The sequence below is a fragment of the Balaenoptera borealis genome, assembly GCF_965194805.1.
Source record: "Balaenoptera borealis genome assembly, chromosome: 8".
NCBI lineage: Eukaryota > Metazoa > Chordata > Mammalia > Artiodactyla > Balaenopteridae > Balaenoptera > Balaenoptera borealis.
This window is the reverse complement of record NC_138865.1, coordinates 67,164,358-67,188,299: the sequence shown is the minus strand read 5'-3', so window position 1 is coordinate 67,188,299 and position 23,942 is coordinate 67,164,358. Positions and strand designations below refer to the sequence as shown.

The 23,942-nt window shown below is 37.3% G+C and overlaps 1 protein-coding gene across 6 annotated transcripts in view; it reads right to left on the bottom strand.

Annotated features, from left to right (window-relative positions):
• Nucleotides 1-4,769: 4,769 nt before the first annotated feature.
• Nucleotides 4,770-23,942, bottom strand: part of PLGRKT (plasminogen receptor with a C-terminal lysine) — a 50,662-nt gene continuing 31,489 nt past the window's right edge. For 4 of the 6 annotated variants that reach the window (XM_082404459.1, XM_082404458.1, XM_082404460.1 and 1 more), the window contains 3 exons: nucleotides 9,240-9,370; nucleotides 8,559-8,668; nucleotides 4,770-5,176 (listed from right to left, as the gene is read on the bottom strand). In XM_082404459.1, the coding sequence (XP_082260585.1) occupies nucleotides 5,055-5,176; nucleotides 8,559-8,668; nucleotides 9,240-9,370 (363 nt within the window). In that variant the 3' untranslated portion in view covers nucleotides 4,770-5,054. Of the gene's footprint in view, nucleotides 5,177-8,558; nucleotides 8,669-9,239; nucleotides 9,371-9,728; nucleotides 9,925-23,942 lie in introns of those variants that run through there. The other 2 variants (XM_082404462.1, XM_082404463.1) reach the window with 2 other exon arrangements.

Sequence of the window (23,942 nt, the reverse complement as noted above, 5' to 3'; positions counted from 1 at the left end):
CAATACTACTGAGTTGTTATCAGTGGGGTACAGATTTCCATTTGCTTTTATGTGTGGTCATGATGAATTTGTGCTGCCCCAGGCACAGTTCTTACTGTCATCCAAGTAGCCAGAGGAACAAGTTAGCACAGCAAAATAAACTGGCCTGTGAGGGGATCGCATGGGTGACTTTGGTCCTTGGGGGGGGCTCAGCTCCCCCAAACAAGCTAGTAACTGAACCCTGGCAGCCATTCTTGAGCTGTTTACTGTGAAAGGCATTTGATGTAAAATTCCAGCTCTATTCCTTCATGAGACTACACTTCCTTGGTCCTCTTCTTATTTTCTAGGCCTTTCTCACTTCCCCTTCTCTGCCCCTGGCCATTCTGGGCTTCCTGGTGCACCTGTAGCCCAAGTACTGCTCCAACCTTCATAAACTCCAAGACTGACACAAAGTTACTGTAGAAAAATCAGCAGAGATGCTAAATAGTTAGCCCTGAATGTTAGAAACAGCTTTCTGCAAATTGACAGTGGGTAGTATGCAGGGTATTCCTGAAATCTCCTGTAGGCATCCACAAGGCCAAACCTAAGGAAACATTTCCAACCCTCATGCAAAACAGACACACTCGAAGGCCAAGAGAAACCACACCGCCTGAGTTACAGGCTTTATTTAAAAATATTTTCTCAAAAAATTTAATATTAAAAAAATATATTTTCTCAGTAAGAGTTTGTTCCTTTCCCAGAATACTGGAGCAGAATAGGTTCTGGCAAGGGTCTCTAGAATATCCCATTTGAACATGTGAATATTAAAATTGTTGAAGTCTATAAAAATGTTTTCAATTTCATATTGCTCATATTCCCATTACATTGTTGTAGATTATTTTTGCAATCTGAGTCTGATTCCTCCCCATCCTCTTCTAACTCATGCCCTTTTTTTTTTTTTTTTATAAATTTATTTATTTTTGGCTGTGTTGGGTCTTCGTTTCTATGCGAGGGCTTTCTCTAGTTGCGGCGAGCGGGGGCCACTCTTCATCGCGGTGCGCGGACCTCTCACTATCGCGGCCTCTCTTGTTGCGGAGCACAGGCTCCAGACGCGCAGGCTCAGTCGTTGTGGCTCACGGGCCCAGTTGCTCCGTGGCATGTGGGATCTTCCCAGACCAGGGCTTGAACCCGTGTCCCCTGCATTGGCAGGCGAATTCTCAACCGCTGCACCACCAGGGAAGCCCTAACTCATGCCCTTTTAACTTCACTTTAGGACACCTTCTAAGGCTCTGAGACTGAGCATATGTGGTAGTTTTTAAAAATTATTTTTGATTTTGACTTTGTCATCGTCCTCTTAGAGTCAGGCAGCATGTTGCATTGGAAAAAATCCTGCCGGTGATACCAAACACCAAAGTTCTAGTACAAAGTACCATTACCAGATGTGAAACTTTAGGTAAATCACTAAGGGCCTCCATTTTCTCAACAGTAAAAATGGGGGCTTAGACTAGACCATTTCTAAAGGTCTTCCCTCCCTCTTTAACATCTTGACAATAATTTCAGTATTTGTCATTAAAACTGTTTTGAGTAGATTTGGGACACTGCGATAATCTTTACAAAGTGCAGTTAAGTACTACACTATTGAGGACCATTCAACATTACCCCCAAACACAAACTGAATTGGGTGGAACACCATATAAACTTTATTTATTTGTAATTTTAGTCCCCAGTTGTCTCATTTAAATATGAATTTAAAACATTCAAAACACTTAGGTCCTGTGATGTCATAAATTACATTTTTACTATTACAATATTATTTACTATTGTAAAGTGATTTCCAAGAAGGGTCATTCTGCTGTAGAGAATTTCTGGACCCATATTTATTTCCTTTAAACTATGACTTAACCTCCGCATACACTAAGAGAGTCTCTGTGTTGTTTTAGTTGAACCAACAATGTTTGGGGAGAAATGGATAGCCACATGGACTGAAGATGAGATTTTTCCCCCCAACTTTGTTCCTAATCACTGACAAAGACATTGGATGAGGCTACCATTATTTTAATCTCTAAATCTTTGCTCATAATCATACAATAGTTTCTCATCCTTCTCCTTATACACTTTCTCAGAATAATTTCCTCATTCTTCTTGTAATATCACAAAAATTTGTGGTTATAAGCTAGTTGAACAAAGACCCTATCAGGTTCAGTATTTGGAAATGTCAGATGTCTAGTTGTTAATCAGGGCTTATTATTAATGCAAGTATTAATTAACATAAATGACTAAGAAATAGCTCAAGAATCAGGGCATAAATGTTTGTCTTTTCAATTAAACGATACTGTAAATAATAAATTAGGGGGAAAGCTTTGGATAATCAGTAATACCAAAGACAATTGGGATATATTTTAATATAGTCGAGTTGCAAAGCCATTAGTTAATAGCTCTGCTTTGATTTTTGCCTCACCACACAATTGGGAGCAAACAAAAGTGTGAGTGTGTGCGTGTGTTTAGCAGAGGCTCTATTCAGTAACAATTATTAATTAACTCAGGGTCAATGCCAAGAAGCCAAGACAAATGAATGGCCTGGTGGTTCAGAGGGGGCTCAGGGCCTGGATATGTTTCACAGCAACACAAATCCCATGTAAGTTATTTAGCCAGTCAACCCTTGCAGGGGGACTCAAACCCACTCTTGGTGAGCCCTGGCTAGACTATGTCAGGAATATTTGGACAGCATGATTGAATTTAAGGGGAGAGAAAGACTTACAATTCCAGATTCTGACATGGTCTACAAACCAATGCTAGATATTAGATATCCAGTAGACTACCAGTGTGCCTCCCAATCACTTCTTTCCCATGTTCTCCAGGGGCCCCAGATAATCCATGTGGATTAAATGAAAGGAAATCACCTTCTCCCTCTAAAACCTCAAACTGGTTTCCTAGTCCTGTTATTATTCATTTTCCTGAATCCATCCCCAAAGCCACGCCATAGCCAAATTTGGGCCCTGGTGAATGCTCAGGTGGACCATTGCAGCAATTGATTGGGCGCTGGGATCTTCCCCCTGCAATTGACTAATCCCGATCCCAATTCAGATTCTTTCATGCCCATTACCCTGAAGATAGAGTGCAAACTATAGAGTGTTACACCCAATGTCCTTCAGGAGTTGAGCTGTGCCTCCAGGCTCACTTCTTAAAAAGTACCCCATGTAAGGAACCTCTTTCTCCAGGCAAACTGAGCAACCAGCAGCCGATCCCCGGACTTGGCACACATGGACGTGCCTTTAATCAGTCTTCTTCTGCCCAAGATGCCATTCCTCTTCACTTCCTTATCTTCCTGGAGAAATTCAGTGGATCCTTCAAGATCTGGCCCAAGTTCTCTACAGCTATAATTGTTTCAAAACCATATCTTGCTATGCTTGAGGGTAGTGGCCATTATATTCATAATTGTTTCCCCCCTTCAGATTTCATCTTCCACTATTCTCTCTGGCCTTCTTTCTATTCTCTGGCCATGCCAAGTCTCAGAGCATTTCCTCTGGCTCTCCCCTTTGCCTAGAGATCCCTTCCCTATCCCCATATGTGCTCTTCACAGCACTGCCTCATTCAAGTCTTAGCTCAAATGTCACCTCTGCAGAGAGGCAGTCCTTACTGTCCCAGATCTAAAGTAGCCTCCCCCAGTATTCTTCTAATCATTCTTTTATTATTCTGTTTGCATTTGTCTCCATCAGAAATGAACTTGTTTATCTTCATGTTTATTTGTTCTCTCCCCAGCTCTCCCACTCCTCACTAGAACATATTTCTCTGCCTAGGATATAGCAACCTTGTCTATGCATTCACTCATGTAGCCCCAGTGCCTACAACAGTGGCTGACACATAGCAGGTATTAATAAATATCTTTGGAATTAGTGTATGTAGGGTTTGCAACTGTAGGAATGGATATAAATAGGATTATTTTATGAGTATAGGTTTCCTGGTGAGTGGAAATAAAAAGGTGGACATCCTAATTAACCTTCCCCTCCTTCCCACCTCTCTAGAAACTATGCCGAGTCATTATTTGAATGTTTTTACCTTTTATCTTTCACAATTGTCTTTTCATGTCAAGAATGCATTAAGGCATAACTTTTTCAAGACCTTTTAGAGTATAGACACTGGAGCCAAACCATTTAGGGTTATGTCCCAGTTCTGTCTGTGTATGACCTTAGGCAAGCAATTCAATCTCTTTATGCCACAGTTTCCACATCTATAAAAATGATGGGGGCTTCCCTGGTGGTGCAGTGGTTAAGAATCCGCCAATGCAGGGGTCACGGGTCCAGGAAGATCCCACATGCCGCAGAGCAACTAAGCCCGTACACGACAACTACTGAGCCTGTGCTCTAGAGCCCGCAAGCCAAAACTACTGAGCCCGCCTGCCACAACTACTGAAGCCTGCGCGCCTAGAGCCCGTGCTCCGCAACAAGAGAAGCCACTGCAATGAGAAACCCATGCACCGCAACGAAGAGTAGCCCCTGCTCGCCGCAACTAGAGAAAGTCCGTGCACAGCAATGAAGACCCAATGCAGCTAAAAATAAATAAATAAATAAAATAAATTTATTAAAAAAAAATGATGCCTGCCTCATGGGATTGTTGGGATAATTACAAGAATATGTGCAAAACAATCAGACAATGGCCATAGCAAGTGCAATATACATGTTAATCATTAATATTAGTTGTTTTCTATCATGTGGAGACAGGACACAATTGAAAAATCCAAATAAAAGCAGTATCTGTGGGAGATTAATGTGATGGCGCAAGTGTGTGCAACAGAGAAATGAGAACAACAGAACTTTTGCTTCCAGAAATTCAAAATAATATAGTTTATTAATTTTACATCTAGATGTTTGTGATACACACACATACAGAGGAAATCTGAAAGTTATTTAGAGTACCTCCATGATTTTGTGTTGAATGTTATACATTTTATTTTAAAATAATTTAATAAAGTTCATCTTAAATTTTATTATTTTAAAATAAAAACCATTATATCAAAATCTCAAGCATTTAAAAAATTGTAAAGGCCATGATTCAAGTCAACAATTCTGTATTTTGAGATTTGGTGGGTAAACATGATTTCATTTGTCTATGAAGAATTTAGTCTGTTCCCTTCTTGCTTTTTCAAGGTTTTCAAAAGTGATCATTCCTTTTGGCAGCTGCAACTTACTCTTTTCTGTTTCCAGTATGTTCTCGGCTTCACCTTAAATAAAGTACAGAAATGTGCAAGGTGACAAAGGGGTCATCAGCATTTTGTGAGAAGACCTACTTGTTGTGTTCCAGTGACATGCTGTAACACTGTGTGGAGGCATGCCCCCAGATCTCACAGTTAAATATTTCACCCACTGTCCCCGGTGAAGTGACCTCCCAAAGGAAACACAATAATGAATCCTGAAGATTCATAATGAGATAAATCAGATGCCAGAGACTTTATTTGACAGAAGACAGCATTTTAAAATGTAGAAGAGAAAGAATAGCAAGTAATATTTTTTTTCCTTGAAGGAAAGTCAGGATGATAACTATTGGTTGTGTTAGGAGGGGTTTAGGGTGGTGAAACCCCATATAGTTCTTCTTGTTGCCCCTTATTATATCATAAGTGACGTGAGAAGAAAATAAAGTTTACTAAAAAACTCTAATTTTTCAGGAAAGCTAATCTTTAACTTGAAACTACTTATAAATACCCCAAATAATATTAAATGTTCTTTAGTCCATATATACATACATCCACACACATATACACATTTTTATAAACAATTCCTCTTAAATAATAGCTAGTAATTTCTTGGGCACAGTGACATTTGCCAACTTTTATTGTTGAAGACTAGCGAAATTTTGAAAAACTATAGTATGTATTGTTGACATTCCATAAACTTTCCTTGGGAATAAAGGCAGTTGTTTTCTTGAAATATTCCTCTTTTAACACACAATTAATTTATACTCCAAACCCAACAGGGCAGGCTACAATTTGCAAATTATCACAGCATTCCAACAATCTGCAAACATTTTTTTTTTCTCAGTCTTAAATACTAGGTAAAAATCATTATAAAATTGTATGTAATCGGGCAGGCTATTGATGACAGACTAGATGTTTCCATGGGAGAGTGCCTTCCATATGGCAGATTCTTAGTATGTGTTTACAGAATGGCTGATAATAAAGTCAGTTAAACAGGAAGTATATAGCTTGGGGTCATCTCTAGTTAACAGGGCTATATATTATAAACTAAACTAAACTTTAAATACTTTTTAACATGGTAAGTTTCCTGGTGGATTCTAAAGTTGTTTTTTTTTTTTTAAACAGGAAATTTCCACAACATCTATATTCTATAGACTCTGATGGACCTGTAATAAAATTACTTCCCAATTATACAATCAAAATATTCCTAGAAAATAAATTTGCTCTCCATTAGTAATACGTTCAAGTGAATGCTGTATAATAGAGTTGAGATTTCTTAATACTACATACTAACTTTTATGAGGGACTGAGAACTCTAATGTTCTTATAAACAGTGAGACATAGTTGAGCTCAGACTAATGAATTCTTAAGCAGATGAGTAACATGAACCTGAGCAGGTTATTGAAATGAGTTTTAACATAAGTAAATCAGTTTTGTACAGTTAGTTTCCAGCTTAAAATGGAATTATACTCCAAAAGTTAACTTGTAGATCAGTGTTTTAGAACTCAGAATACATTTTCCCACAGTAATATATGCTATAAATAAATTTCTAGGCCATCAACAAAACAGTTTAGCCCACAATATAGCTGAACTATGATATCAATAATGTCTGACCCCAAAGGACATTTTAACATAGTTTCTATGTGGAAAATGTACTTCTATTTTCAAATGGGAATTTTTAAGAACATATCATCCCTCCATTTCCCTAAGTTTGTGAATGAAATGTTCTACTGCCTACTCCCAATACCTGCACCTTCTCCTTTCCCATACTAAACCAGTCCCCACAGAGCCTCAGGGATAGTGATGGGCCTACAGCCCAGGAGAGAACAGGATGGCAAAAATGAAGGCTTGGGAAAGCACTGTTTCCAGCATGCTCTGGGTTGAAGGCTAGAGGAGTAGGGAAATAGGGATCTTCATGAGAGGTGTGTAGTGGTGGGAATTTGGAAGACATGGATATCCTAGACTAATGGGAAACTCTGTCTTCTTGGGACAGGAATGGTATCTGTGGCAGCAGGGCTATTTTCTAGGGCAATAAAAGCCAGAGTTCAGTGAGAGCAGCACAGTACTGGTGAAAATTTAACAACCAGCTTTCCAGAATAAAAACAAATGTACATAAGTTTATTATGTACATAAGTTTATTATAAATTTTACTTATATGAAATATATGTAGCATACAATTTATAAATAATAATAACATGTACAGTACCCTTTATCATAAATTCCATATAGCAAATTGATCCTCAAAGAATGTTTTTATTGATTTTGCTGAACTCTTTTATCCATAGCTCGCCTAAGCAGTTGATGAGAAAGTATAATTTCAACATGAATGATGGTTGGTGTTTTCATTTACGTTAATGAGTAGGACAAAAGTGAAACAGTGACATATGTTGGAACTTTAGTTGTTTGAGAATATTGTGGACTTTGTTGAATCAGATAACAGTTTTCAAATATTAGGACATTTCTTGAATTTTTTTATGCTATTCACAACATAACGGATATGGACACAACACACTTTTAAGACTAATACACATTATTAACATTTTCTTCATCATTTTCTTAAGTCTAGACCACGGGTTGGCAGACTTTCTTAAAGGGCCAGATAGTAAATATTTTAGGCTTGTGGGGACTTACATATCTGTTGCAGTGACTCGGCACTGTCATGGAAATGGAAAAGCAGAAATGAATGGGTATGTCTGTGTTCCAGTAAAACTATATTCAAAAATAGGTGGCCAGCCTGCAGATCATAGTTTGTCAACCCCTGATCTAGACAATCAACAAAATAGTAAGTCAAGCCTTGATTTGGTATTTGTAGATTTCCATGGTGTAAATACTCCCACCATGACCACCTTCAAGCTGACATACCAATGGGATGTCACTGAAGTCAGAGTTGTATCTGTATTTTATTATATCTATATATTGTATCTGCATTTTCACCATACAGATACAGTAGATATACATAACTTAAAAGAATAGATATACATAACTTAAGAGTACAGATATTTGTAAAATAATTAGAAACTAAGTTCTGATTATTTATTATTGTTTTAAATATAATTTAATATGTATTTTCTGTAATTTATTTAATTGTAAGTTTATATAATTTAATTTTAAAAAAATTTTATTGGAGTATAGCTGATTTACAATGTTGTGTTAGTTTATGAAATTTAATTTTTAATAATGACTGTATTTAACAACCAGCTTACAAAATTCCTGAACATTTGACAGTTGGTTCTTGTGAGCTGGTATGAGGTGACTCCAGCATACCACTATGTGAGAGGGGGTAGAAATATCGGTCATTGGTAGCTCAGGGAGAGTCTTGTCAGAATTTTCATAAGTCAAGGGGGTGTGAGGAGTGGATCCTGGAACCAGAAAATGTATCAGAAATTGAGACTCTGGTTTATCAAAGACTTACCTTTCATTCTTTGTATAAGGGTCCCGTAGCCCATGTCATACTGGTAGGTAAGGACAAAGCCTAATGGAACGATAGGGAAGAGGAAGGCAGGCTTCTTCTTTTTAATTGCTCTGATTCAAGAACAAAAAAGAATGAATATCAAGGAATAACCTGTAAATAAATATCTCTGTACTTGATGAAAGGAAAAAAGTTATCCGCTTTTGGGAAGAATATCCTCCATTTCAGAAGTTACTTAATTCTTCTATGGAAATAGGATTTGCTTACCCATAATCCCTCAGCAGATTCTGCGGTTCTTGGGTAGGGTCTATGATTTGTTCATCTTTATTTGATGTTGAGGCTCAGATTACTCATTTTAAAAATATTTAAGTATTGATACCTATCCCTTAGGGACTGTGGAGATGAATTTGTGGAGACTTCCTTCTGTCTTGGTGCAAAGTCAGTCCTCTCTCTTACTTATAAAATGGAGAAAAGTACAGAAGAAATCTAAGAAACTAAAGGAAGAATTAACTATTACTATCCTGGTTCTACAGAGTTACCGCCAAGGACTAAGCTATCAGGGTTACTTTGTTTGCCTATGCGTGTACTATTTGGATCAAAGTCCTATCTTGGCCAACTTAATAATATGATCATGGCAGAGACAAAAAGAAGTAGAAGAAAATTTAAAGTAAGTAGCAAATATACCCAGCTGTTAAAGAGACGGCTGCAATGCCAAAAAAAGTTCCAAAATATTTGAGGAATTCCCGAGACCAAGCAATCTGCATAGCCATTTGTCTTTCTCTCATTTCATTCTGCATCATTAGCTGCCTTTCCAGCTGAGGACAAAACAAAAGACAAAGTGTGGTTATTCATCTTTTGAATCCGAGCACAGAGTTAATAATTTGCTTTTCTAGTGGATTTTCTTTCTTCAATAGCTTTAACTCATGTTTTTTCTTTTTTTAATCTCAAGAGACTTTGACTAAAGTCCCTCTGGACTGCTATCCCCAACTGTAACCTTGGCAGTGAAATCTGGAATATATATGGAATAAGTATGATATTCTTCTTCAGCTCTTGTATGCATGCAGTCTGGAACATTTATCCAAGCCCAAAATATATGTTCAGCTTACTATATGAAATGTGAGAAAAATATCTATGTGCCTTTAAATACAGAAACACTTTATTGGCCTTAATTACCATTTGCACTGAAATCATTTTGTCTTCCAAAACCATCCAGCTCCACACTGAAATTCATTTGAAGTATTGGGTCCATATTGCATCATAATATGATGGTAGAGGGGTATTATTTTCAGACATCAATAGAGATTTTTCTTTGCCACATTTTTCTTGTTGCCTCAAGTCCTTCACCACTTTAGTCAGTGCCTTTCGCTGCCTTAGAACAGAAAGCAGATACAGCCCAGAACACAGGAGACCGAATTTCTGAATGGATTTTTAGAAAATACATAGGAGAAGCAACAGTCTGAAAGCCCAAGCCCATTATTTTGAAAGAGTTAGATTCTTGAGAGAGAAAAGAGCTCTTTTTAAATTCTCAAATCTTGGCACTGTGTATCATTAGCAAAGCCTAGAGGATAGCAAGCATATAAACCATAGTGTGAGAGGAATGAGTAATAATGTGACTCAATTTTCCTTCCATGCCTTCTTTCTCCTGTGGGAAGGGACTAGAAGAGGAGAATGAGATTTTATGAAAAAAGATGGGGCTTGGCTCCGTGACCCCTCCTGGGGGTTGAAGCCCCAGGGGATGTGATGGATTTCGAGTTTGAGAATCCTCAGACAGAGAGCACTTGTAGTTCTGCCTCCTGTCAAGAATTCTGGGAAGGGGCATCTAAAGTAAAGCAGAAATGATTGCAGAGCAGATCTAGGCTTATAGAAGGCCTGAGAGAGGCCACCCCAGTCTCCCTCAGCTGCCAAGGGTTGTGGATGAAGTCTGCAAGGTTCCCAGGTCAACCTGGAGAGGGTCATAGAAGGTAGCTGATAATTGAAAGCATGTGGCTTACCAGAGAGTCACCAAAGCCTAGGGCCCAAGAACCCAATAATAGACACTTGGGTAAAAACTAAGGATATTCAAAAACTCTGAATACCCTAACTTTACTTATCTATAAATCTGAAACTATTCTAAAATTTAAGTTTATTTTTTAAAGTGGTTATAAACAAATCTTATATTCTAGGTCTCTACTCTCTACCAGTAAGAATAGAAGCAATCATCTCCATATATCATAGAGAAATTGTGAAAATCAGCAAGACTGTATATCTTCAATAAACTAAGTCTAGAGTTGAAAAAAAATCCATGCAGACCCTCTCTTTCATGGGCAAAAAATCCTGATGAAGGACATCATTGAGCTATAATGATAATTATCAATTAAAACTTTATTAATTACCATATACTTTATAAAATTGTGTTTAAAGTCACAGGTCTAGGTCCAAATACATTTTAAAATTCAAATTAATTAATAAATTTTATCACCAAACTTTTTCAATAGCCATAAAGGGATAATTACATTAATGTAGTTATTAATTTACCAGTAATAGGCATTTTTTAACTAATGTACATTCATTTTCACCCTTCTTCCCCAAATATTGACACTAATAACAAGAGCAAAAGAGAACATGTACAGTAAGTTTCTGTAACAGTCTTTAACCCAAATCATAAATATAAAATTCTTTATCCTATTTTAAAAGAATTTTACACCTTTTTATAATAATTATTTTCCTATCTCTGTTACTTTTGATACTGCTTTATAGGACAATTTGAAACTAAAATGTTTCTCATTATGACTTCAGAGTAAGATGATTTTACAGGCTTAGCTGGTACTAGTTTAACAATTACAGAGCCACAATTAATTTTAAAGAGAATATAATAAAAGGGAGCTAGCTTATTAAAAATTATTGTTCAGGGACTTTCCTGGTGGCGCAGTGGTTAAGAATCCGCCTGCCAATGCAGGGGACATGGGTTCGATCCCAGGTCCGGGAAGATCCCACATGCCGCAGAGCAACTAAGCCCGTGTGCCACAACTACTGAGCCTGCGCTCTAGAGCCCGTGAGCCACAACTACTGAGCCCACGTGCCACAACTACTGAAGCCCACACACCTAGAGCCCGTGCTCTGCAACAAGAGAAGCCACCGCAATGTGAAGCCCGCGCACCGCAACCAAGAGTAGCCCCCATTCGCTGCAACTAGAGAAAGCCCGCACGCAGCAGCAAAGACCCAACGCAGCCAAAAGTAAATAATAGGTGAATTAATTTAAAAAATCATCATAGCGTTTCTTTAAAAAAAAAAATTATTGTTCATAGTAGAAACCACATTCTGACCACCTTCATAAAACTGTTACATCCACTCTTTCTTGTGTATTTTAACTCTTCAAATTCTTTGTTTAAAAAATATTAAGGGCAGCCACAAAATTAGTGACCTCAGTAATTTGTCAATCTTTTGAGTCTCAGAAGGGGCAACTATGTAAAGATCCACAGACCATTTAATACGTTTCCCTTTAATACAATCTTAAAATGATTAAATTTCATGTGGACACATAAAACATTTTCACAGCACAAAAAAGGCAACGACATTGTCCTATAAATTATCCTTATTGTAGTTTTAATTTTTTATTAATTAGATCCTTTCCTATTTTTGAGAAATAATTAGGCCAACCTTGAAAAAAATCCGTATACTTCTGTGTTTTTAGTTTCCAACAGTGTTTTAATTTATGCATAATATATTCACATGTAATAGAAAAGTTGTCTTTTTATTTGCTTAACTGGACAATGCCAAAAAGCTATTCTGCATGTTTTGTCACAAAAGAGATTTTGTTTTTATCAGAAATTAATATTTTATATTTGTCTATGCCTTTTTAAAATTAACAGAGACATTATTGATAACTTCTAAACTAAAAGCAAAATCAGAATTTCAGGTAAACAAACCATAAAGATCATTAAAATAAAGCAACCATAATGAAAGCTGTGACTAGTGGCATTTAACTTTAACTTGCTCTACAGATATTTTAAATGTTCAACATCCAGTAAGTAGTTTGGGAAGAATCTGGAACGGGAAATGAATAACAAATTGAAGCTTTAAAAAAATAAGTCCACTGTTTAATCAATGACTTATGAAAATAATTGAAAATAAAAAAATTGAAGTATTATTCAGAAGCTTAAAAGCTTTGGTTACAGCATCTTGTTACATACCTTCCAATAAAGATTACAACACAATTAAATCCACTCTTACTCTCAGATGTTTGTAAACAATAAGGTCACCCTATGTAAAAACTAAGAATTCCAGTTTGGCAAAAGCCCTTTATATTACTTATGGATTCTAAAATATATGGACTTTCTCCAGCAAGATCAGAAGATGCTGACAAGATGAGTAGAGCCTGGGAAAGAACGAAAGATCAATGACGTTCTCGTCCGTTATCTAAAATTCTTTAAAGACATAGCTCCTAACAGTGTCTGGTACATTATAAATGCTATTAACTGAAGTTGAAGACAATTCCAGAACTTAAGTAAAAAACAATAATAAGCGTATTTTCTTTTATCCTGGATTTCCTCATTTTAAAGAGTACATATTTCTTACTTTGATAATTAATGTTCCTCTATGTCAATCCTAGCTGTGAACAAAGCTAAGACCTCTATTCTATAATACTTAGAACAAAAAATCTTAGAAACAAAATATGCTTCAAAAATAAAATTAGAAAATCATTAAGATATTGTAAGATGCTTACTTCTACTTTATTGTGGCAGCTGATACACTGATAGGAATAATAATGTGGCTCACCAGGTGCTAAGCACTGTACTTAATTTACATATATTGACTTGCCTGCAAAACCCTATGAGGCTGGTCTATGAGTTGAAGATAATGGAATCCACTCCAATTAGTAATTTAAACAGAATGGGAATTATTGCAAGGTATTTGGCAGGTTAAGAATTCCTAGGGGAGCCATGGAAGTTAGTTTGTGTTCTATACTATCAGGAATAACATAGCAGGGAGAAATGCTCAGCCAGAACAGGGGACTCTCTTATGGGAACCCCACAGCTACTGCCTTCTGTCATAGATGCTCAGAACCAAATACTGAAATTCCACCTCCACATTCCCAAATGTCAGTCAGCTCCACTACAGTGATTACAAGAAGATCCAACATCTTCTAGAAGCTTTATACTGCCCATGTCCACCTCCCAGGTTTCCTTCAGGTGTGCCTAGTTGGCAGAACCATGTCAGATGTGAAACCCAGCTGCAAGAGTCTGAGAAATCTGCCTTTGGCTTTCCAGCCTCTGTTGTGCTGGCAGGCACTCCATAAGGGAGTTGGAATGGAAGCTGAGCAGAGGATGTATTGACTCAGTTTACAGTTGAGGAAACTGAGGATCAGAGTTCGATTGATTTTCCCTGTGGACTCAGTTATCAAATGGCAGATCTAGGATTCAAACCCAGGCCTGCCTGTTCCAAGGCCCAACCTTGCAGTCTACTCTCAGTACACTGGCAATAATCAAGTCAGTGAGGAAAATGGGAGTAAAGCAGGCAGGGTATGTCGTTACAGATCATCTGAAAAGCCTTTGGCCTTCTATTATAATTAATACAAGAATTTTAAAAAGACACTGCGTAATGAGCTCTAAATTTACCGGGGTACAGGCTGAACTGAATTACTCTGTTTAATTCCCCTTAAAAGAGCCTCTCTACACACTGTCTCTGATTTCATGCCCCCATCCCTACAGTGATTTCAGTGACCAGCACTCTCTGAATGTGAGCCTCCTAAGGCTCTTGTGACCTCCTCCTCGTTGTCATATCTAACTTCTCAGAGAACTGGGGGCAACCACCACATCCAAATAACGACCACGGCCTGCAGACTTGATTTCTAAACATTTCTTGAGATGTGGCTTCTCCTACGCTGTTGCGCAAGCGTGGGTTTGGGGCTCAGGCCAAGGGCCCTGGGAGAGAACAAGGCCAGCCCGTGGCTCTATAAGGAAACTAGTGTCTGTGCTCAAGGTGAGGGCAGAACAGGAAGCTAAGGAAGTTCTGAAAAGTCAAGACCTGCTCCCCTTCCATAAATGAAATACAAAGGGGAAAGGCAATTCCTAAAAACATAGAGGTACTAGAACCTTTTCCAGAGAAAGTCCTTCAAATCCTCTATTTGTTTACTTTCCCCTAGAATTTTTTTCTCAGCCATCTCCTCTTGGTCTTCTCAGCTCCTGGTGATATTATCACTTTCCAGGATCCAACTACCACTTCTTGCTGATGACGTCTGAATTCTAAATCTCTACCCTGGAGCTCTTTTCAGTGGTAGATTGTGTTTCCAACTGTCTTCCGAGCATCTCCACGGGGAGAGAGACAGCCAAGTCTTACCTAAATGTCTCTGCACACCTCTTAAATCCAGCCTTCTTCCTGCTGTTCCTGCTCCAGCTCAGAGCATCATTACCCATCAACAAAAGCACTATATTACCACGAATCTGTCTCTATCCTAGTTTCTTCTCCCTCCAATCCATCTTTTATATGGCTCTCTCTATATTTATTTACATTTCTATTCCTATCTCAAAAGCAATCCCATGTTACTTTCCTGCTTAAAAAACTTTACTGGTTCTTTAATTCCTAGACATGACATGGCCTTTAAAAATCCTATTCCAATTTACCTCTTGGGCTTCATGTCCTGCCAGTCTTCCCCTAGACCACAGCCAGCAATCCTCACCCAGACTAGGCACGTTCATCTTTCCACAGCTTTTTGCTCATAGAAAGAGACAGACATTGGAGTCACTTGGACTGGGTTCAAATTCTAGTTCTGTCACTAACTTGCTATGTGATTGTGCACAAGCCCCCTAAATGTCTTGACTCCAATTTTCTCTATCTCTAGGAGCAACATAGTTACCTTACAGGGATGCTCTCCTAAAGAAGATGGCATATTTGAAAGGGAGTTTTGCACTGCAGGCATTGGAATGTTAGCCCCTCTGTCTTGCTTTCTCCTCTTGTCTCCTGTCCCAATGGTTACCTAGACTTAGAGCCTTTTTCCTTCACTGTCTTTGCTCTCTCTTTCTAGGACAGTTCACCTGTTTTCCTGACTTCAAAGTTTCTCTTTGCTGAAGATGCCCACATCTCTGTCCGGAGCCCCATCCACTCACTGAGCAATGCTGCCAGCTGCAGTTGGCTGACTTGTGTTCCTGGTACTACACTGAATTCAGCACTCCCTGCACTGTGACTGTTAGTTCCTCCAGACCAGCCCCCCTGCCAGCTCCTTGTACTCCTCAGAGGCTCCATGATTCTCCCAGAGGAATGAAAACTTTGGTTTCCATCTTCAACTCACTCTTCTTCTTAACCCCCCACGTATCTAGTTAGTCCAGAAATTCTACCACCAGCTTTTCCTCTGAAATCTCCCCTTTTCTCCATTCTTGCTGCCTCCCCTGAAATCCAAATCCCTATCACCTTAGACTTTGGGTACTGCAATGGCCCCATGTTATCCTTATATGTCTAGCCTGTGGTATAGATCTATTAACTAAAAGGCACTGTGGCCCAGAAGTTAATACTATGGACACTGGAGCCAGACTGCCTGAAATTGAAGCCTGGCTCTTGCAAGCTGTGTAGCTTCTGGCAAGTTCTTACATCTCTCTGTGCCTCAGTTTTCTCATCTGTAAAATGGGGCAAATGACAATGCCTACCTTAAAGGGTTGTTGTAAGGATTAAATGAGCAACTACATGTTAAGGTCTTAGAGCAGAGCTTTAATAAAGATTCAGTAAAAGTTAGCTGCTATTATTTGCCTCGAAAATAGACATAAGATTGCAAGATTATTTTAAAATATTTTAAATTAAATATAATAAAAAGTTCTGCTCCTGTCATTCCCCTGCTCAAAAACTTCTAAAACTTCTCTTTTCTGCCACATCATGTATAAATGCTCTACTCAGCTTTCTGAGCCCTCTGGACCAGATCTGTGCCCCACCTCATTTTCTACTGTAGCCCTTCCCAGCTTTGGTCAGCTGGACTTCCTGCAGTTTTCCAAATGTGGCTCTATCTGACTCTTCCTGGCCTTGTGACCTTAGGTGAGTCACAGCATGTCTAAACAGCCTGTTTTCTCATCTGTAAACTGGGGATAATAACAGTACCTTCCTGGTGGGATTTTTTTTTTTTTTATGAGACTAAAAAGGAATTAGAGCATCTTTGTTTTAATATGCCTGTAGTTGTTGAGGGAGAGCAGGCTTGTATGGGAAAAGCAGCAGCAGTCTACATAGTGTCAATCAGAAATACATTTCTGTAAATCTTGAAGCCTAGGGAGGTAAAGATACGTTTCAGGAGAAAAAGACAAAGTTTCCACAGAAATGAACATAGTATCCTTAAAGGCTAATGGTTATTGAGTCATTTACTCTTTATAACAGTCTGTTTGGCAGGTGTCACTAATATCCCATTTTTCCAGATGAGAAAACTGGTGGTAAGAATGATTAAGTAACTTGCCAGTGCCTGTAGCTCTCGTACATCCTGGGTGTTTCTTTTACTTCTTAGTAATACTACTTAACACCTTTTATAATAATAGCCAGGAAATTAATAAAGTACTTATTTTCAGAATACAAGCCAAGGCAAAAGAGAAGTAAAACAAAATAAAACAAAAAGACAAAACGAAACCCCAGTGAATACAACTGTGACCATGTAGAATATTCTTTAGTTTCACTTCTATCTTCTCAATGAGTTACGTGTGCTTCTGACCCTACATTTCAGTATCCATGGAATCCCCAAAACTAGAGGGTTTTTTTTAATCCAGTAAAAAGTATTTCTGTACTTTGATGTGCTTTTCTTACATTCATAGTAATATAAAATAATTCTTCTAAAATGCTTCAGAAGATGGAGGAAGCCAAAGCAAGAAATAAGAGGGATTAAAAGCATTGTTGAACAAAGGACTTTCCACCTGGTTGACAGGAATTTTTTAAAAATTTGCTTGACAAAATCAATCAATGTGATACACCATATTAACAAATTGAAGGAGAAAAACCATATGATCATCTCAATAGATGCAGAGAAAGCTTTCGACAAAATTCAACACCCATTTATGATAAAAGCCCTGCAGAAAGTAGGCATAGAGGGAACTTTCCTCAACATAATAAAGGCCATATATGACAAACCCACAGCCAACATTGTCCTCAATGGTGAAAAACTGAAACCATTTCCACTAAGATCAGGAACAAGACAAGGTTGCCCACTCTCACCACTATTATTCAACATAGTTTTGGAAGTGTTAGCCACAGCAATCAGAGAAGACAAAGAAATAAAAGGAATCCAAATCGGAAAAGAAGAAGTAAAGCTGTCACTATTTGCAGATGACATGATACTATACATAGAGAATCCTAAAGAGGCTACCAGAAAACTCCTAGAGCTAATCAATGAATTTGGTAAAGTAGCAGGATACAAAATTAATGCACAGAAATCGCTTGCATTTCTATACACTAATGACGAAAAATCTGAAAGTGAAATTAAGAAAACACTCCCGTTTACCATTGCAACAAAAAGAATAAGATATCTAGGAATAAACCTACCTAAGGAGACAAAAGACCTGTATGCAGAAAATTATAAGACACTGATGAAAGAAATTAAAGATGATACAAATAGATGGAGAGATATACCATGTTCCTGGATTGGAAGAATCAACATTGTGAAAATGACTCTACTACCCAAAGCAATCTACAGATTCAATGCAATCCCTATCAAACTACCACTGGCATTTTTCACAGAACTAGAACAAAAAATTTCACAATTTGTATGGAAACACAAAAGACCCCGAATAGCCAAAGCAATCTTGAGAACGAAAAATGGAGCTGGGGGAATCAGGCTCCCTGACTTCAGACTATACTACAAAGCTTCAGTAATCAAGACAGTTTGGTACTGGCACAAAAACAGAAATATAGACCAATGGAACAGGATAGAAAGCCCAGAGATAAACCCACACACATATGGTCACCTTATCTTTGATAAAGGAGGCAAGCATATACAGTGGAGAAAAGACAGCCTCTTCAATAAGTGGTGCTGGGAAAATTGGACAGGTACATGTAAAAGTATGAAATTAGAACACTCCCTGACACCATGCACAAAAATAAACTCCAAATGGATTAAAGACCTAAATGTAAGGCCAGACACTATCAAACTCTTAGAGGAAAACATAGGCAGAACACTCTATGACATACATCACAGCAAGATTCTTTTTGACCCAGCTCCCAGAGAAATGGAAATAAGAACACAAATAAACAAATGGGACCTAATGAAACTTAAAAGCTTTTGCACAGCAAAGGAAACCATAAACAAGACCAAAAGACAACCATCAGAATGGGAGAAAATATTTGCAAATGAAGCAACTGACAAAGGATTAATCTCCAAGATTTACAAGCAGCTCAATAACAAAAAAACAAACAACCCAATCCAAAAATGGGCAGAAGACCTAAATAGACATTTCTCCAAAGAAGATATACAGATGGCCTACAGACACATGAAAGAATGCTCAACATCATTAATCATTAGAGAAATGCAAATCAAAACTACAATGAGATATCATCTCACACCGGTCAGAATGGCCACCATCAAAAAATCTAGAAACAATAAATGCTGGAGAGGATGTGGAAGAAAGGGAACACTCTTGCACTGTTGGTGGGAATGTAAATTGATACAGCCACTATGGAGAACAGTATGGAGGTTCCTTAAAAAACTACAAATAGAACTACCATACGACCCAGCAATCCCACTACTGGGCATATACCCTGAGAAAACCATAGGTCAAAAAGTGTCATGTACCACAATGTTCATTGCAGCTCTATTTACAATAGCCAGGACCTGGAAGCAACCTAAATGTCCATCGACAGATGAATGGATAAAGAAGATGTGGCACATATATACAATGGAATATTACTCAGCCATAAAAAGAAATGAAATGGAGGTATTTGTAATGAGGTGGATGGAGTTAGAGTCTGTCATACAGAGTGAAGTAAGTCAGAAAGAGAAAAACAAATACAGTATGCTAACACATATATACGGAATCTAAGGAAAAAAAAAAAAAAAAAAAAAAAGGCCATGAAGAACCTAGTGGCAAGACGGGAATAAAGACACAGACCTACTAGAGAATGGACTTGAGGATATGGGGAGGGGGTGGGGTGAGATGTGACAGGGTAAGAGAGTGTCATGGACATATATACACTACCAAGTGTAAAATAGATAGCTAGTGGGAAGCAGCCGCATAGCACAGGGGGATCAGCTCGGTGCTTTGTGACCACCTAGAGGGGTGGGATGGGGAGGGTGGGAGGGAGGGAGATGCAAGAGGGAAGAGAAATGGGAACATATTGTATATGTATAACTGATTCACTTTGTTATAAAGCAGAAGCTAACACACTATTGTAAGGCAATTATACTTCAATAAAGATGTTTAAAAAAAAAAAAAATTTGCTTGACAAACTGATTCGAAAAGTCCCTTGGAGGAGAAACATCCCACAACATGGATGAACCCCAAAAATATTATCCTAAGGAAAGGAGCCAGACACAAAAGACCACAAATTGTATGATTCCACTTCTGTGAAATGTCCAGAAAAGGCAAATCTATGGAGACAAAAAGTAGATTAATGATTTCCTGGGTCTGGAGTTGGGATCAAAGATTTACTATACTTGAGCACAAGTGAACTTTTGGGGATGATGGAAATGTTCTATAACTGGATTATGGTGATGGTTGTACAACTCTATAAAAATACTAAAAATCATTGAATGGTACCCGTACAATGTGTACCCCTACAGTTTTATAGTATGTGAATTACTCAATAAAGATTTTTTTAAAATAGAAGTGGGACAGAGTAGCCTTTCAGCATCAGTAAGTAACAGCATGCATTTATTTTAAATCGTTAACAAAAATGATGATGCTTTGTGGTGATATAGCTGCCTGACCACACAATTATTCCTGTGTCTTAACGAGGTTTTTCATGTTCCGCTCTCAAGAACTGTTCAGAAACATCTGAGCCACTTGGTAAGAAATAACTCTATTCAGATGCAAAGACTTTATAAATCATTTTATAATAATATATTCCACCTTTATATTTATCAAAGAGGGAAGAAAAAACTGTTTAGCATTATATATATAGTCCTTTTCATAAATAGTTTTAAGCTTTATATTCCATACATTTTCTATTTTCATACTAAAACACACCACCAAAATTTTCCTTGCAATGTCAGGAGGCAGGGAGGAATATTGTTTTTTCTCTGTAAATGTTTCTATTTTCTCTTCAAGCATTCCTATCCCTAATACTCACATCACCCTCCCTGGGTATTAGACCTTATTTGCCCTAAAGAGGTGCAATATATACCACAGCAAAGTTTTGGTTAAAAGGGTGGGTTGAGCTGATCTATCTTACTTTAAAACATTGCTCAAATGTCGGCTCATCACCAGTTTTGCAAGCTATTTTGGGAGCTCAGCTTAGATGGCTGTTAATCTAGAGATTCTTTCATTTAGAGGAAAATACATTTATATAGCAGCTAAAATCAGAATCCAGTTAACACCAGAAGGTTAACCTAGTGATAAAATAATTGTTAATGGGAAGAATTTGTGGGGCAAGTCATTTCCAATTCTAATTAATTTTAGGCAAGCCTTTAAATTAGAAATTTATTTAAACCTGATTTCAATATGAAAACAAAAGTAGATTGTAGAAAGAATTCATTATTTAGTTACCCATTTCTGGGAAAAGATACTTCTGATAATTCATGTTCACATGCAATTTAAAAATAAAATATCATCTCACTATTATAAGAAAATAATCATTAATTCCTGAAATGGAAAAACATGTTATTTTTACATGTTGTCCTGTTCTGATTTGTATGGATCTCAGAGTTCTGCAGAAAGGTGAGCCTGACCCAGTCATGACCAATAAGTCTTAGATTTGCTGCTGTTTAATCCCTGTAGTGACACTCATTTCTTTTCAAATACAATGCTAAATAAAAACCTAAACTAAATAGCCACAGATAGGGAGAGAGAAGTCAAACTGAGAAATAAACATAAATGTAATTAGAGTTTTATGTCATAAGATTTTTTTGTGCTATAAACGTTTTCACACAGGCTTTTTGTAAACAAATTTTTTTTTAGTGGTTTCTTTTTTAAATTTTTATTTTATTTTGGAGTATGATTGATTTACAATGTTGTGTTAGTTTCAGATGTACAGCAAAATGATTCAGTGTCATATATATATATTTTTTCAGATTCTTTTCCCATTTAGGTTATTACAGAATATTGAGTTGACTTCCCTGTGCTATACAACAGGTCCTTGTTGATTATCTATTTTATATATAGTAGTGTATATATGTTAATCCCAAACTCCTAATTTATCCCTCCTCACCACCTTTCCCCTTTGGTAACTATAAGTTTGTTTTCTAAGTTTGTGGGTCTGTTTCTGTTTTGTAAATGAGTTCGTTTGTATCATTTTTTTAGATTCCACATACAAATGGACAAATATCATATGATATTTGTCTTTCTCTGTCTGACTTACTTCTCTAGGTCCATCCATGTTGCTGTTAATGGCATTATTTCATTCTATTTTATGGCTGAGTAATATTCCATTGTATATATGTACCACATCTTCTTTATCCATTCCTCTGTTGAGGGACATTTAGGTTGCTTCAATGTCTTGACTATTGTAAATAGTGCTACAATGAATATTGGGGTGCATGTATCTTTTTGAATATATGCCCAGGAGTGGGATTGCTGGATAATATGGTAGCTCTATTTTTAGTTTTTTAAGGAACCTCCATACTGTTCTCCACAGTGGCTGTACCAATTTACATTCTCACCAACAGTGCAAGAGGGTTCCCTTTTCTCCACACCCTCTCCAGCATTTATTGTTTGTAGACTTTTTGATGATGGCCATTCTGTAGTTTTGATTTGCATTTCTCTAATAATTAGCGATGTAGTGCATCTTTTCATGTGCTTTTTGGCCATCTGTATGTCTTCTTTGGAGAAATGCCTCTTTAGACCTGCCCATTTTTTGACTGAGTTGTTATTTTGATATTGAGCTGCATGAGCTGTTTGTATATTTTGGAGATTAATCCCTTGTCAGTCACATCGTTTGCAAATATTTTCTCCCGTTCTGTGGGTTGTCTCTTCATTTTGTTTATGGTTTCCTTTGCTGTGCAAAAGCTTTTAAGTTTAATTAGGTCCCATTTGTTTATTTTTGTTTTTATTTTCATTACTCTAGGAAGTGGATCAAAAAAGATATTTCTGTAATTTATGTCAAAGAATGTTCTGCCTATATTTTCCTGTAAGAGTTTTATAGTATCCAGTCTTACATTTAGGTCTTTAATCCATTTTGAGTTTATCTTTGTGTATGGTGTTAGAGAATGTTCTAATTTCACTCTTTTTACATGTAGCTGTCTAGTTTTCTCAGCACTACTTATTGAAGAGACTGTCTTTTCTCCATTGTATATTCTTGACTCCTTTGTCGTAGATTAATTGACCATAGGTGCATGGGTTTATTTCTGAGCTTTCTATCCTGTTCCATGATCTATATTTCTGAGACATATATTAATCAAATTGACAAAAATTAAAGACAAAGAGAAAATATTAAAAGCCACAAGGGAAAAGCAACAAATAACATACAAGGGAATCCCCATAAGGTTATCAGCTGATTTTTCAGCAGAAACTCTATAGGCCAGAAGGGAGTGGAACAATATATTTAAGGTGATGAAAGGGAAAAATGTACAACCTAGAATACTCTACCCAGCAAGGGTCTCATTCAGATTCGACTGAGAAATCAAAAGCTTTACAGACAAGCAAAAGCTGAGAGAATTCAGCACCACCAAACGAAATTTACAAAAAATGCTAAAGGAACTTCTCAAGGCAAAAAAGAAAAGGCCACAACTAGAAAACAAGAAACTTATGAATTGGAAAGCTCACCAGTAAAGACAAACATACAGTAAAGGTAGGAAATCATCCACACACAAATATGATATCAATAGGAGCAATAGTGAGAAGAGGAGAGCACAAATGCAGGATATTGGAAATGCATTTGATATTAAAAGAACAGCAACTTAAAACAATCTTGTATGTATACAGACTGCTATATCAAAACCTCATGGTAACCACAAACCAAAAATCTACAATAGATACACAACAAAAAAGAAAAAGCAACGGAAACACAACACTAAAGATAGTCATCAAATCACAAAAGAAGGGAACAAAAGAGGAAGGGAAGAAAAAAGACCTACAAAAACAAATCCAAAACAATTAAAAAGATGACAGTAAGAACATACATATCAATAATTACCTTAAATGTAAATGGATTAAATGCTCCAACCAAAAGACACAGACTGGCTGGATGGATACAAGAGCAAGACTGGTACATATGCTGTCTACAAGAGACCCACTTCAGATCTAGGGACACATACAGACTGAAAGTGAGAGGATGGATAAAGGTATTCCATGCAAATGGAAA